The 12,489-nt window shown below is 54.4% G+C and overlaps 1 protein-coding gene across 1 annotated transcript in view; it reads left to right on the forward strand.

The window, feature by feature from the left end:
- Positions 1-12,489, forward strand: part of MYH9 (myosin heavy chain 9) — an 89,519-nt gene that overhangs the window by 52,526 nt on the left and 24,504 nt on the right. The window contains exons 6-15 of the mRNA XM_019713438.3: positions 663-755; positions 1,276-1,339; positions 1,912-2,010; positions 2,419-2,562; positions 3,307-3,402; positions 4,251-4,369; positions 5,759-5,911; positions 6,881-7,054; positions 8,400-8,573; positions 10,562-10,676. Of these exons, the coding sequence (XP_019568997.1) occupies positions 663-755; positions 1,276-1,339; positions 1,912-2,010; positions 2,419-2,562; positions 3,307-3,402; positions 4,251-4,369; positions 5,759-5,911; positions 6,881-7,054; positions 8,400-8,573; positions 10,562-10,676 (1,231 nt within the window). The remainder of the gene's footprint in view (positions 1-662; positions 756-1,275; positions 1,340-1,911; positions 2,011-2,418; positions 2,563-3,306; positions 3,403-4,250; positions 4,370-5,758; positions 5,912-6,880; positions 7,055-8,399; positions 8,574-10,561; positions 10,677-12,489) is intronic.

Raw genomic sequence — 12,489 nt, forward strand, 5'->3', positions numbered from 1 at the left:
GCTTTGTCAACCACAAAGCATCGTGAGACCACAAGCAGGGTTTATCGCTGTGACTGAGAAACAGTTCAGAACCCACAGTGGCCTTGTCTATCCCATGCTGATACCTGCTGTGCTGGGAGCAGGTTTGGGGGGTGGCAGGACGGGACCAGCGAGGAAAATGCAGTGTTTGTTGGGACACGGATGAGATGAGCTTGTGTCTCTTGTGGGTCTGTCCTATGGAAAGGAAGCAAAATGTGGTTGTTGGGCAGGGATGCCAGGCAAGGAGGGCAGAGGGAGCCAGTGTACCTGGGATGGAGACTGTCCCGAGAAGGAGCGCTGTCTCCGCATGTGCTGCCCTCCAGTGTGTTCTCCGGGGCGGGCTTGAGCCCTTGTGCAGGTTCCTGGAGTTGGGAGCTGCCCGCTTTCTCTTTCTAGGGTTGCTGATCAGTCAGTCCGGGGAAGTAAGTTCAAACCAGTCAAGGTGTCTGGAGGCTTGGCCGAAAGGTCGCTCGTGAGTGACACAGGGACCAGGCCGAGGCTGGTATGGCGGGCCATCGGAAGCCTCCGTTCAGGCTTGTCCATCGTGGAGACACGGCTCTGCCACCGAACCTCCGCCTGGAGGAGCAGGTTTGGCAGCCCGAGCCGCTGCCTGGCCTTCACTGCACCTCTGGGTTCCTTTCCAGGGGGAGCTGGAGCGGCAGCTGCTGCAGGCCAACCCCATCCTGGAAGCCTTCGGGAATGCCAAGACCGTGAAGAACGACAACTCCTCGAGATTCGTGAGTAGCGCCGGCCACGCCCCAGCTCCAGGGCCAGACGCTCCTACCCAGAGCTTTGGCGCATGATGCCTTCCAGCTGGGTCCCCTCTCTTTCAAAGTGAGGAAGGCTCAGGCTTGGTGCTTCCTGGGCCTGCTGCGTGGAGCAGTCTGGGTTGTACCATAGTAGGTGGGCACTTGCATAAGTAGCTTATTCAAGGTGGCAAAAAGCCAGCAAGGGAGTGGGGAGCCCCCGCTGGTCCCCTTGACTGTCCTCTCGTAGCCCGTAGCAAGTTAGAGCCCAGGGCCAGATCAGGCAGTGGGGATCACTTCTTCCCCTGTTCAGAGGAGTTTGGGCATCACTGGGCCTTGTCCTGGTGCCCGGCCTAAAGCAGTGTGGCACTTCTGAGCCCTGAGTACCCGTGCGCTGTGGGTTGCGGGGCCCCTGGCTGCCAGACAAATGCTCACAGTCTCTTGGTTTTCTCCCTCCAGGAGAAAGGGACTGGAGGATGGGGTGTCTGATCTCTTCATTGTCTTTCTTTAGGGCAAATTTATTCGCATCAACTTTGATGTCAATGGCTACATCGTGGGAGCCAATATTGAGACTTGTATCCTTCTGGTTCGTTGTAATAAGAGTTGTTGGTCTGGAGGGGAGGAAGTGACCTTGATGGAGAAGCAGCAGCTTCCTGATTCCGGCGGCTTCCCCGTTGTGGGCCTGTTATGACACCTCCTCTGTGGCATCAGAAAAGTACCAGGAGAGGCTCATTGAAAACCCAGCTCAGCTAGGTTTTTCTTTATTGGCAGGATAAAGTTCAGCCTAGAATGGGATGGAACTGTTGAAGGTTACCCAGTGTGGTTCCCAGAGGGGTGGAGTTGGGATGGGTGCTAATTTATTTCTCTTCTACGCCGGCCTTATAGCCATTGCTGGTGGGAGTCTTCTGATCTCCACTGGCTCGTGAGAAGGGGGCCCCTGGAATAGACAAGGCTTCCAAGTGTGAGAGCTGCTCTTTGGACAAGCTACATACACCCCTGGAGCCAAGAGAGTTTGCTCTTATTTTATTTTGCCATTTTGTGCCGTTCTTTGTGCCTGGTGAAGTTCAGTTGCTTTTTACGGGCGTAGAGAGGAAAGTGGAGGGGTTGCCTTCCCTGCAGTTTGCACCACTCCTCAATGTTTGCAAAGATCTTTTGGAGAAATCTCGTGCTATCCGCCAAGCCAAGGATGAGCGGACCTTCCACATCTTCTACTATCTCCTGTCCGGGGCTGGAGAGCACCTGAAAAGTGAGTCCTGGGCCTCCTGTCTGCCCCGGGGCTGCCGGGCACAGAGGCACCCACTGCCATCGGGCCTCACATTCCAGTTGGGAAACTAAAACACCAGCCTTGGGTGGGGGAGGAGAAGCCAGGATGAGGTCTGTTCTCTGGGCCATCCTGAGGACTTGGCCTCCTGCTTCTGAGCGCCCCCGAGAAAAGCCAGGGCAGGTCGCGTGGGCAGCTGAATCGCGGCCCCGGGTTCTGTGCGTGTCAGTCTCGCACGCTGAGGACGTCAGCGTTCCTGGCTACTCCGCAGTTCCTGGGGTATCTCGGGCTCAGGGGCGCCGCCCGGCCTCCCAAATCTCCAGTGTTTCAGTGTTAACTAGAACCTCAGGTTGCAGCACTGCGCTGACTCGCCCTTGCCCTCCGCCCTCACAGCTGACCTCCTGTTGGAGCCGTACAACAAATACCGCTTCCTGTCCAACGGGCACGTCACCATCCCCGGGCAGCAGGACAAGGACTTGTTCCAGGAGACCATGGAGGCCATGAGGATCATGAGCATCCCAGAGGACGAGCAAATCGGTACGGGCTGGCCCTCCTGTGGCTGAGGGGACCACAGCAGCCGGCAGGCCTGGGAGAGCTTCCTGCTGGCTCTGACTCTTGGGGAGCCCTGGGGCCGGGAGGAAGGCCTTGAGTGTGTGGGAGATAGGACCCAGGCTGGAGTTTCAGGGTTATTTGTTCCCTGTGGTACCACAGGCGTTTGGGCAGAGGGGAAGGAAGGACAGGTGCCTACTGCCCAGGGCCGGGGCCCACGGCTGCAGTACCTGCCGTCTGCTGGAAGTGGAATATCCTGCCCTGTCTTGGCAGAGTGTGCAAGGGGCGGGGACTGGGGTCTTCGCCTCAGCGAGGCCTGGATTCAATAACGTGTGGAACCTGCCTGTGTCTTCCCATTTCCCTAGATGGAGAGTGCAGGGGCCTTGAGCCTTTGTCTTAGAAAGTTGGGGAGAGTACATTTGGGTTGGAGTCACCTTTGCTCGGCCACAGGCAATATGTAAATGGATGTTGTTTGGCGGTGTTGCGGGAAAACTATCAAACAAGCCTGTGCCTGGGCTAGAGGCACGTCCTCTGTCCAGTGTTAGAAGAGTCGGGAGTATTAACGGAGCCGGTATCTGAGCACAGGGCTGCCCGAGCCGAGGTCTGCCGGAGGCCTGGGGACAGAGCCCCCCGGCAGGGAGGTGGGGGGCCCTCCACGTGGACTAGACCGAGGCCCTGCTCCGGGCTTCGTCACCCCTGCCTGTTCTGAGCCCCGTTTGCTGGCACCCCTAGGCTTGCTGCGGGTCATCTCCGGGGTTCTTCAACTCGGCAACATCGCTTTCAAGAAGGAGCGCAACACCGACCAGGCCTCCATGCCCGACAACACAGGTAACCCCGTGGGCCCCGCCTGAAGGACGGGGCAGGTGCCTGGGTCGGGATGGGCTTGGACGTCTGGTAGGAGTCCCCAATTGTACTCTCTAGTGTTGTGGTGTTTATGGCTGGCTGTCACTTGGTACCTTCTGTGAAACACACGTGAGCGTGCCACTTCTTCATAGAGCAAGCAGCAGAATGAGTTAGAAAAGCTGTGACCAGAGGGACCAGGTTTCCTTCCTTCCTTCATTCATTCCTGAGACCAAACCATTGTCTGTTAGTCAATGATTTCTGCTGTCGCTCGTGCTCAGTCAGTGCACACCTTACCTGTGAGCACAGTAGGACCCTGAAACACTCGTCCCCGCATGTGCCTCGGCCACGGCTGTTCCTCTGGCTTGCTGCATATGACTCCATGGAAGTCATCAGCTGTAATGTGCCCTTCTTTGTGGCTTTTCAAAAAATTTAATGGGTGGGTGTGTGGATTAAAAGATACTTCTGTGGGACGTGTGCTGTGCCGTCCCCTCGCACTGGCGCCTGGTAGGGCCGCCTCCTCTCGGTCCTACCCGTGGGTAGGACCCACTTGCAGTCCGGCGGATATAGCCAGGGCTGTGCAGGGGAAGCAGTGCTGGGCCCCTTAGGACATGTCCCTCTGCCTTGCCCCTGGCCTGCACATGGCCATTGGGTCGAAGGGGCGAGCTGGGTGTCTGCCCTGTGCAGGAAGCTTCCGAGTCAGTTGTCCTGGAAATGATGGCTCGGTTACCAGCACACGTTTCTTCTCCCTTCCCAGGTTGAGCAGAGAAACTTGTTCTCTTAGGTTTAATTAAAACTTTTTATCCCTTCCTTCCTTACTGTTTGAAAAATATTAGCTGCCCAAAAGGTGTCCCACCTGTTGGGTATCAACGTGACCGATTTCACCAGAGGCATCCTCACCCCGCGCATCAAGGTGGGACGGGACTACGTCCAGAAGGCACAGACTAAGGAGCAGGTACGCACCCCCGACGGGCGGCACGTGTCAGGCACTGTCGCGTGGGCCCCTCATTCAGTCCTCACAGCAGCTCGGAGAGCAACGTGGTGGTCACCTCATTAAGAACGTGAAGCTGACCCTGAGAAGTTCCGTAACAAGGCCCAGGCCACTCACCCAGGAAGGGCCGTCGCTAGGTAGGGCCTCTTTAGGCTGCACTGGGCCTCTCGGCATTGAGGTGATGTTTAGACTGATTGGTTGGCAAGGTCTAGGCCCCGTCCTGTCTGGTGTAAAGAGAGAACTTGTGTTTCTATAGCACGACTCGTCCTGTGCCAGGGGGGCGGCGGCACCCGCCATCCTCGAGGCCCATGCCAAGCAGCTGTGTCTCCGCCACCTGCTGTCTTGCTGCCCGTGGTGAGAGACGAGCAGGAGCATTTCCCTCAGCTGCGCTGCGCAAATGTGCCCGCCTCCCCCGGCAGCTGAGGTCCCTCCAGGCCGCGGCCACTGTTCCCCTCTGTTGGTGGTTTCTAGTTTCTCTCGTGGCGATGGGTGTTTTTAAGGTGCTACTCCCGTCTCTCAAAAGCACTTTCAAGTTCAGGTTGATCAGTCCTATTTCCAAGGGTGTCCTCCTTTCCTCGTGCTGCTTTGCTGACATCCCGCAGGTGATTCTCTGCAGGGCTATCCCACCAAAGCCAAGAACATTGTTTTTGAAAGACAGCGTGCATAATTATTACCAACTGTTCATTTCCCTAATAGTTAAAGAACCTTTATTTTTTTCCTTATGAAAAAGCTGCACTCAACACTTAAGATTTGGAAAATACGGAGAAGTCCAGAGAAGGGAAGAAAAGTGCCATACCTAGTCCTAACCCACGGGCAACTATTGGGCAGCCTTTTATTTCCTGCACAGGCTTTTCTTTCTTTTTTTTAAACTTTGGTGTCACCCTGGCTTTTTATTATGGAACCTGTTGAACATTTGCAAAAAAAGTAGAGAGGTAGGTGTAGCGAGTGCCACGTGCTCGTCACACAGGCAGCTCCCAGGGTGACTAGCTCATGGCCAGTCTCGGCTCTCGTCGCTGACCTTACCTACCCCCACCCCCCACTGCATGACTTGAAGCAAATCTCAGGCGTCTTGTCATTTCTTCTGTAGATACTGCACTAGGTCTCCATTTATTTTAAAAAGGTCTTTGCAAATGTCTGTCTATGTCTACTCTGCCCGAATTGTTGGCTCTTTAGGTTTCAGCTTTTCATCACCTTAAATAACATCGCAGTGAACGTATTTGTGCACGAAGCTTTTCTTCCATCTTTAGGGCTGATTCTCTGGGGCAGGGCCCCCCAGGGGACATGACCAGCAAAGGGTACAGGTTGAAGGGCTCCTTGTGTCTGACACTGCGCCCTCTGGGTCCCTCCCCGCAGGCCGACTTCGCCATTGAGGCTTTGGCCAAGGCCACGTACGAGCGCATGTTCCGCTGGCTGGTGCTTCGCATCAACAAGGCCCTGGACAAGACCAAGCGGCAGGGGGCCTCCTTCATCGGGATCCTGGACATCGCCGGCTTCGAGATCTTTGATGTGAGCGCCTCCCTCCTGTCCTCATGTCCCCCTCGCCGCTTCCGCAGCCGCTGGTCTGCCTGCTCCCTGTCATGAATCCTTTCCGGTGGTCCCACAGCAGCTCAAGCTGTCCACCTCCTTCCTTGCACGGAGACAGGAGACATTGCTGGGCGTATTTTAAGCTTAAACAAGTGTGCCCATTGCCACCCAGAAATGCTGGAGAGAGTGGACTTGGTTAGATGATGCTCTGGGTGGCGTCCTGTGCAGGTGCTTTCTGTGCATTTATTCTTCCAGCAAAGATGTCCTGAGGGTTGGCACAAGACGGCATAGAGACTTTGAGCTCTCGTAGGAAACACTGACCATTATGGTGAATCAGTGGTTCTGAACCTGGGGGTGCGGGGGTGGGGGGTGTCCGTGGTAGTTTTCCAGGCAAACCATGAACTTGGGTGAGGGAAAAATTATTTTTTCACTTGCCTCTCATTGAATTGAGCAAACAACGCAAACCACTGTTGCACTAGTGGTGCTTGTGATGTGTCCCCAGGAGGAATCAGAGGTTTTCATATCATGTTGGAGTGGTGGCAGAGATGTTGTGACATCATTTATGCTCATCCTTACTTCAAAATTTTGCAAGTTACTAAGTCCATAGCTCGTGCTTGTTAATAAAGAAGCACAATGTATCACTCTCTCTCAGTATTTTGATATTATAGTTCAACATCTTTCCTTTGTAATCTGTTTTATGCATTTTAAAACATTATTCTGAGAAGGGCTTTACTGGCTGCTAAAGAGGTCCATGGGCCCAGAAAGTACCCCGCTGCTGGTGTGATAAGGGAAGGCCCCTAACCAGCCAGATGCCCCAGGAGGGGGCCGGGGTGGGGGGCGGCAGCATCCAGGTGCCCCAGGAGGTCCTTCCTGAATCTGGGGTCCACTCCTTCCCCAGGGTGGGGGGTGTGGCCTCGGGCATCTCCCTGACGTTGTTCGCTCTCCTTGTAGCTGAACTCCTTCGAGCAGCTCTGCATCAACTACACCAACGAGAAGCTGCAGCAGCTCTTCAACCACACCATGTTCATCCTGGAGCAAGAGGAGTACCAGCGTGAGGGCATCGAGTGGAACTTCATCGACTTTGGCCTGGACCTGCAGCCCTGCATCGACCTCATTGAGAAGCCAGTAAGAGCCGGTCCTGCTCTCCCTTCCGGGGCCCTCTCCTCACTTCCCGCTCCATGGTGCTTGTGGGTGTCTAGCTCCTCCCCTGTCGGTGCCACCTGGAGAGATAAGTCCTGGGGCTTAGATCTGGTGCCTGGGAGCCTCCGGCAGCTGCTGACCAGGTGGGGATGTGGCTGGTGCCTGTGGGTATCCGGTCTGCAGTCCCCGAATAGTACGCAGCATCTACCTGAGGGGTGGGCTCAACAAGCCTTTCTTTGTCCCGAAGAAACAGGCAAGCTTTTGTGTAGTGAGATCCAAGCCCCACAGGCTCTCGCTGTAGCGTGGGATTGTGTGGAGGACCTGGGGTGTTGAACGGTGTTCCTGGGGCACGTGCTGAAGTACAGTCCGCCCTCCCTTAGGACCAGCACAGCACCCGGGCCTCTGGCCCACAGAAGGCTGGTGGTGGATGGTGGTAGCGAGAAAGCCCTTCCCCTTTTCCATCTGTTCGTATTGAAAGCTCTTGCCAGGTGCTGTTTGGGTCACCTGTTTGCGCTGTAGTTTTGGGGGGCTATGCTCTCTTGGAACCCGAGCTGTTTCTGGGTTACTCCTTGATTAGAGTTAAATGCACTGAACTCACATTTTCCCAGAATCCTGGGCTGTTTGGGAATGTGTACACAGGAGTGACACTGAAATGCTACTTGATCAGAAGGCCCAGGAAGAAGTTCGTGCATTTTTAAAGTACTGCTCAGGGTTGGGGGGCGGTGTTGAAGGATCCATGATACTAACATGAAACAGTTTACTTTTGTGATGAGTTTGATTTAATCAATCGAGTTTTCCAATGAACAAGAAGCCGTATGGCTTTGAGTCTTGTCAGCCAGCCTCCACGATGTCTGAGGCTGCTTTCTTGTCTTATAAACTCAGTGTGCAGAAGGCTCTGGGGAACCTGCCACACTCTTTTCCTCGAGGGGTTGTCCTAAGTGTCACATGTCACCACATAGTTGTGCAGACACAGTGTGTGTGGGGTGGTGTCACAGAGTGATTCAAGGGGCAGGGACGCTTGTTGAGGGCACATGAGTTGGGGGGGTCTACATGGCCCATGCAGCCCAGAAGGTGATCTCAGAGCTCTAACGTTGGAGAACTATGTGACGGATCATTGGGTTAAGGTGTGTTGGCCACAGCCTAGACCCCAGAAGTTTCTTTTTAACTAGAATCTTAAATTGAGTGCTTTCTGTTTTTGGTGGTGGTGGGGGAAGTGCCACCCACCTTCTGGTGAGATTCTGGGGGTTCTGAAAGCCAGGCTTTGGCTTTGTGAGGGCGCAGGTGGGGTTCCCGGGTGACGCTCACCTGTGCGGTGCTGTGCTTCCCCCAGGCAGGCCCCCCTGGCATCCTGGCCCTGCTGGATGAGGAGTGCTGGTTCCCCAAAGCCACCGACAAGAGTTTTGTGGAGAAGGTGGTGCAGGAGCAGGGCACTCACCCCAAGTTCCAGAAGCCCAAGCAGCTGAAGGACAAAGCGGATTTCTGCATCATGCACTATGCTGGCAAGGTGAGGACAGCACACACAGGAAGGTACCAGCTGCACCTTCTTGGGAGACGTGGAGACGATGGGAAGACTGTGGGCCGGGCAGCCCCAGGGCTGGGGATAGAGGTGAAGTGTTTTTGCTCAAGGGGCTCATCTGAGAAGGTGCCAGGTGGCGATCGTCAGCATTCACACAACTCTCCCTCCTTGCAAAGCAGCATCACCCATTCCATCTCATTAGAAACTTGCAGCAATCCTGTTAGGTACTCAGACAGGTATAATGTTTGCATTGTTATTAGGTTCATTTTCCAGGTACAGCAGTGAGATGTGTGTTAAAGGCACAGGCTCTGGAGTTTGAATTACAGCCCTGCCACTGTGTGAATTTGGGCTAGTTACTTAACCTCGCTGAGCCTTAATTGCCTCATGTAGAAAATGGGGGTGACCACTCTGTACAAGATTACGTGTGTTCAGTTAGCGTTCAGCGCCCAGTGCTGGGCATAGGCCAGTGCTCTAGGCGGGGCCCGGCCACCCCCGCACTACGACGTCATGGGCCCACTGGTCTTGATTGTCGGGGACTGTCGTGTGCGCTGAAGGATGTTCAGCAGCATCCTGGCTTCTACCCACGCGTGGTCAGTAGCACCGTCCCTAGTGTGACAGCCAGAAGTGTCTCTAGATGTGGCCAAATAGCTCTCGTGGTGGGGGGTAGGGGTGGGGTGGCACAGTTGCCCTGCTTGAGAGCCACCATCATAGGTAACAGCTTTGTTAGTGCCGAGGCTACCCAGCCACGAAAGAGCAGAACCCCCTCACACCCAACTGGCACACGTCTTTCAGTTTGCTTGGTACTGGGGCTTACACCTACCTGAGCAGGCGCAGCCTGAGTCTGGAGAGGTCCACGCTTAGACTAAAGCTGGTTTTCTCAGCAAGCTGTTCTCCTTGCATGAAGTATCTAACATACATGATTACGACATGAACGTGTGATCAGACGGGCCGAGCCACACGTGGTCGGCGCCCGCTGCTCCTGCATGTGGCCCCACACTGCCTGGCCTCCTACTGCGCTCCTCTGGTTCCTAGTGCTCCTGAAGCAACTCTTGATTATAAACTACCCATTAAACAAACAAACGGAAACCCCTGTTTCTATAGTTACCTAAGGTGATGCTCTCTGAGCCTACATCTGCACTTCTACCTGTGTTAGAGACGCACATGCGCAGAGACCTCACGAGGGCTTTGACTGCAGTGCTGTTTACAAGACAAAAGACAGGGCATAGCTGAAGCCCATGGTGGGGGGGGTCTGGACGATGAAGTGGCTGTGCGTATCCACACCTGGGCTGTGCTGCGGCAGCTGGAAGGACAAGCACCCTGGCTGTGCCCCAGTGGCCAGGATACCAGCTCTGGGGCTCTGTCGTCTCCCAGGAGGTAACTCTGCTTCTAGGAAAAAAAGCCGATGGCATGTATGTTGTCATTGATAGCAGGGCTCGTGAGGACCACTGGCCAGAGAACAGCAGTTCCCTCTGGGGCGTGGTGAGCGTTAGATGGAGGCCAGGGCACCTGCCACTCTGTTTGTATTGTTCTGGGGTCTTCGCAATAAAAATAATACATGCCCACTAGAGAAAACAGCCATCCTGAAAAGACAGAGCAAAAATTACTTGTCCTGTTATTAGAAAGAAATATCAATCACGTTTCGGTGTATGTCTTTCTAGGTTTTTTTCTTTACGTTCATATTACCGAAAAAACAACAGCGTTCTGTTGTGTAGCTGGCCCGTAATTTTCTTAGTCCCCTGTTTGCTGGGCATTTGCACTGTTTTAAATGTTTTGCTGTCGACGTCACACCACAGAGGACATCATTTTGCCACTCCATTGCCCGTCACTCGTCACTTCCTTCTTAGGGATGGAAACCTGGGTCTTGAGGTGTTTGTGTTTTTTAACTTCTCCGCCTGTGGGGTCAGCTTGTCCTCCGAGAGGCTGTGAGCGCTTGTGTCCCCAGTGCAGCCTGTGATTTGGGATTCTGGCTCTTGCAGGTGGATTACAAAGCCGACGAGTGGCTGATGAAAAACATGGATCCCCTGAATGACAACATCGCCACGCTTCTGCACCAGTCCTCGGACAAGTTCGTCTCAGAGCTGTGGAAGGATGGTACGCCCTTTGCCCTCCGCCCTGGTCTCCCTGTGGCTGTGGCTGGGCCTCTCTCCACTTTGCAGCGGCCAGGCCACAAAACAAGGGGCCTGTCTCCACCTGACACAGGCTGGGGGATTTCCATCTGCTGTCGCTCCCACGACTGTGTCTCCTCAACCCGAAGGGGTGAGGCTGCCTTGAGTGTCCTTGAGCGTGCGTGTAGCCAGAGCTTCTCGGCTTTGTTGGCCACAGACAAGCCACAGCGCTTTCTACACATGGGAAGTCACAGGCAGCCCGAAGGCTGGCCGTCCGGGTTCCCGGCCCCATACGTCTGTACTCCCACCTCTCCTTGGTAGGCTGGTGGTGGCTTTTTCAGTTTCTGTCACTTTCTCCTCCTCCCTGCCTGGGTTTTGCTTTAACTTCTCTGTTGCAGAGGTGCAGAGCACTCAGAGAGCCTATTTCTATCAACGCTTTCCCATTCTTCACCTAGAACCAGGTGACTGGCCACCTGGGTGGCATCCCTTATGTGTGGTGCATCCAGGGCTGTGCGACAAACGCTTCTGCTGAGTTTTTCTTACCGCTGGCTCTTCCTGCCTGCCTGCCCCTTTCCTGGTCTGCCCCGGGCTTGTGGGCAAGCACCTCCCTGTCGGCCCATTGCACCCTCCTGTAGAAAACCAGGGAAATCAGGGGCTGTGTTTGGGTATTTGGGGACTTCACGTTATAGACTTTAAAAGGAAAACATTTGCTTGAAAACCCATATCCTCTTCAGAGCTCCACCTGCTAAAGGCGGCGTCTGACTGCTTCAGTGGCTGTGGGTGTCTCTGCATGAGGTTTACGTGCTAGCATGACGCTGTGGGCTTGCACGCCTGAAAGCTAAAATGGCATTGGTGTGTTCATTCAGCAAGCGCCTGCTCCTTGGGGGCTGGGCCTCCAGGGGCCAGGACAGGCTCACACGAGCACCAAGTTATTATGGGGCACATTTGACCTTCCTTCCAGCAAGCCGACCCCTTCACAAGCCACCCCCCACTCCCAGAAACCTTTGGTGGCCTGTAAATGGGCCCTGGGTGCAGAAGGTCAGAAACGCCCCCTGTTTTCATTGGTTCATCGGGTCCATCCTCACTCCCAGCTTCTGTCTTAAACATCTGTCCTTTTTGCGGTCTTCAAATAAGTTATCGAGATCGGGCCACAAAGGAGTAGGAAACAGACTGTCAACAGAATTCTTAGTCTTTACATCCAGCAGTGGAAGTCTTCAAATTCAGTGTCGGCTCCCACTTAAAACTGACCTTAAATCACTGTCTGCTTTGGGTTTGTTTTTTTTTGTTTTTGCCTTGGAGGAAGCAGTTCGTTTTATTGCTCTGGGTGTGAGCTGCGCTTGGAAGGTTGGTTTAGATCAGGGGTGTCAAAACTGCCGCCCGCAGGGCCAACTGGGCTCCGCAATCCATTGTTAATTGGCCTGCAGCAAATTCCAAAAATATATTTAGTTTACTTAAATAAACCAGGTGAGGCAATACGTACTTCACCTCTAGTGAGTGGCCTGGCTGTTTGTGTATTTTACCACATATGGCCCTTGGTAAAAAACGTTGAAAAAAGTTTGACACCCCTGGTTTAGATGATAAAGACCTGTGAGTGAGGAGACAAAGCGAGACACAGGGCGTGAGGGGTCCTCAGACCCTGAAATAGTCACGGTTGGTTAGGGGTTCTTTTGAACACTCTGACACCTGCACGTGCTGCTCTGGGTCCCTGGCTTAGAGCTCCGCCTGGGGCATCTCAGGAGAGGGGCTCATCAGTCCTGGACACGATGGCAAAGTAGCTTTCGCTCTCTGGCCTTCTGACT

This window comes from Rhinolophus sinicus, chromosome 1, assembly GCF_057876585.1.
Source record: "Rhinolophus sinicus isolate RSI-liver-muscle chromosome 1, RSI-T2T, whole genome shotgun sequence".
Taxonomy (NCBI): Eukaryota; Metazoa; Chordata; class Mammalia; order Chiroptera; family Rhinolophidae; genus Rhinolophus; species Rhinolophus sinicus.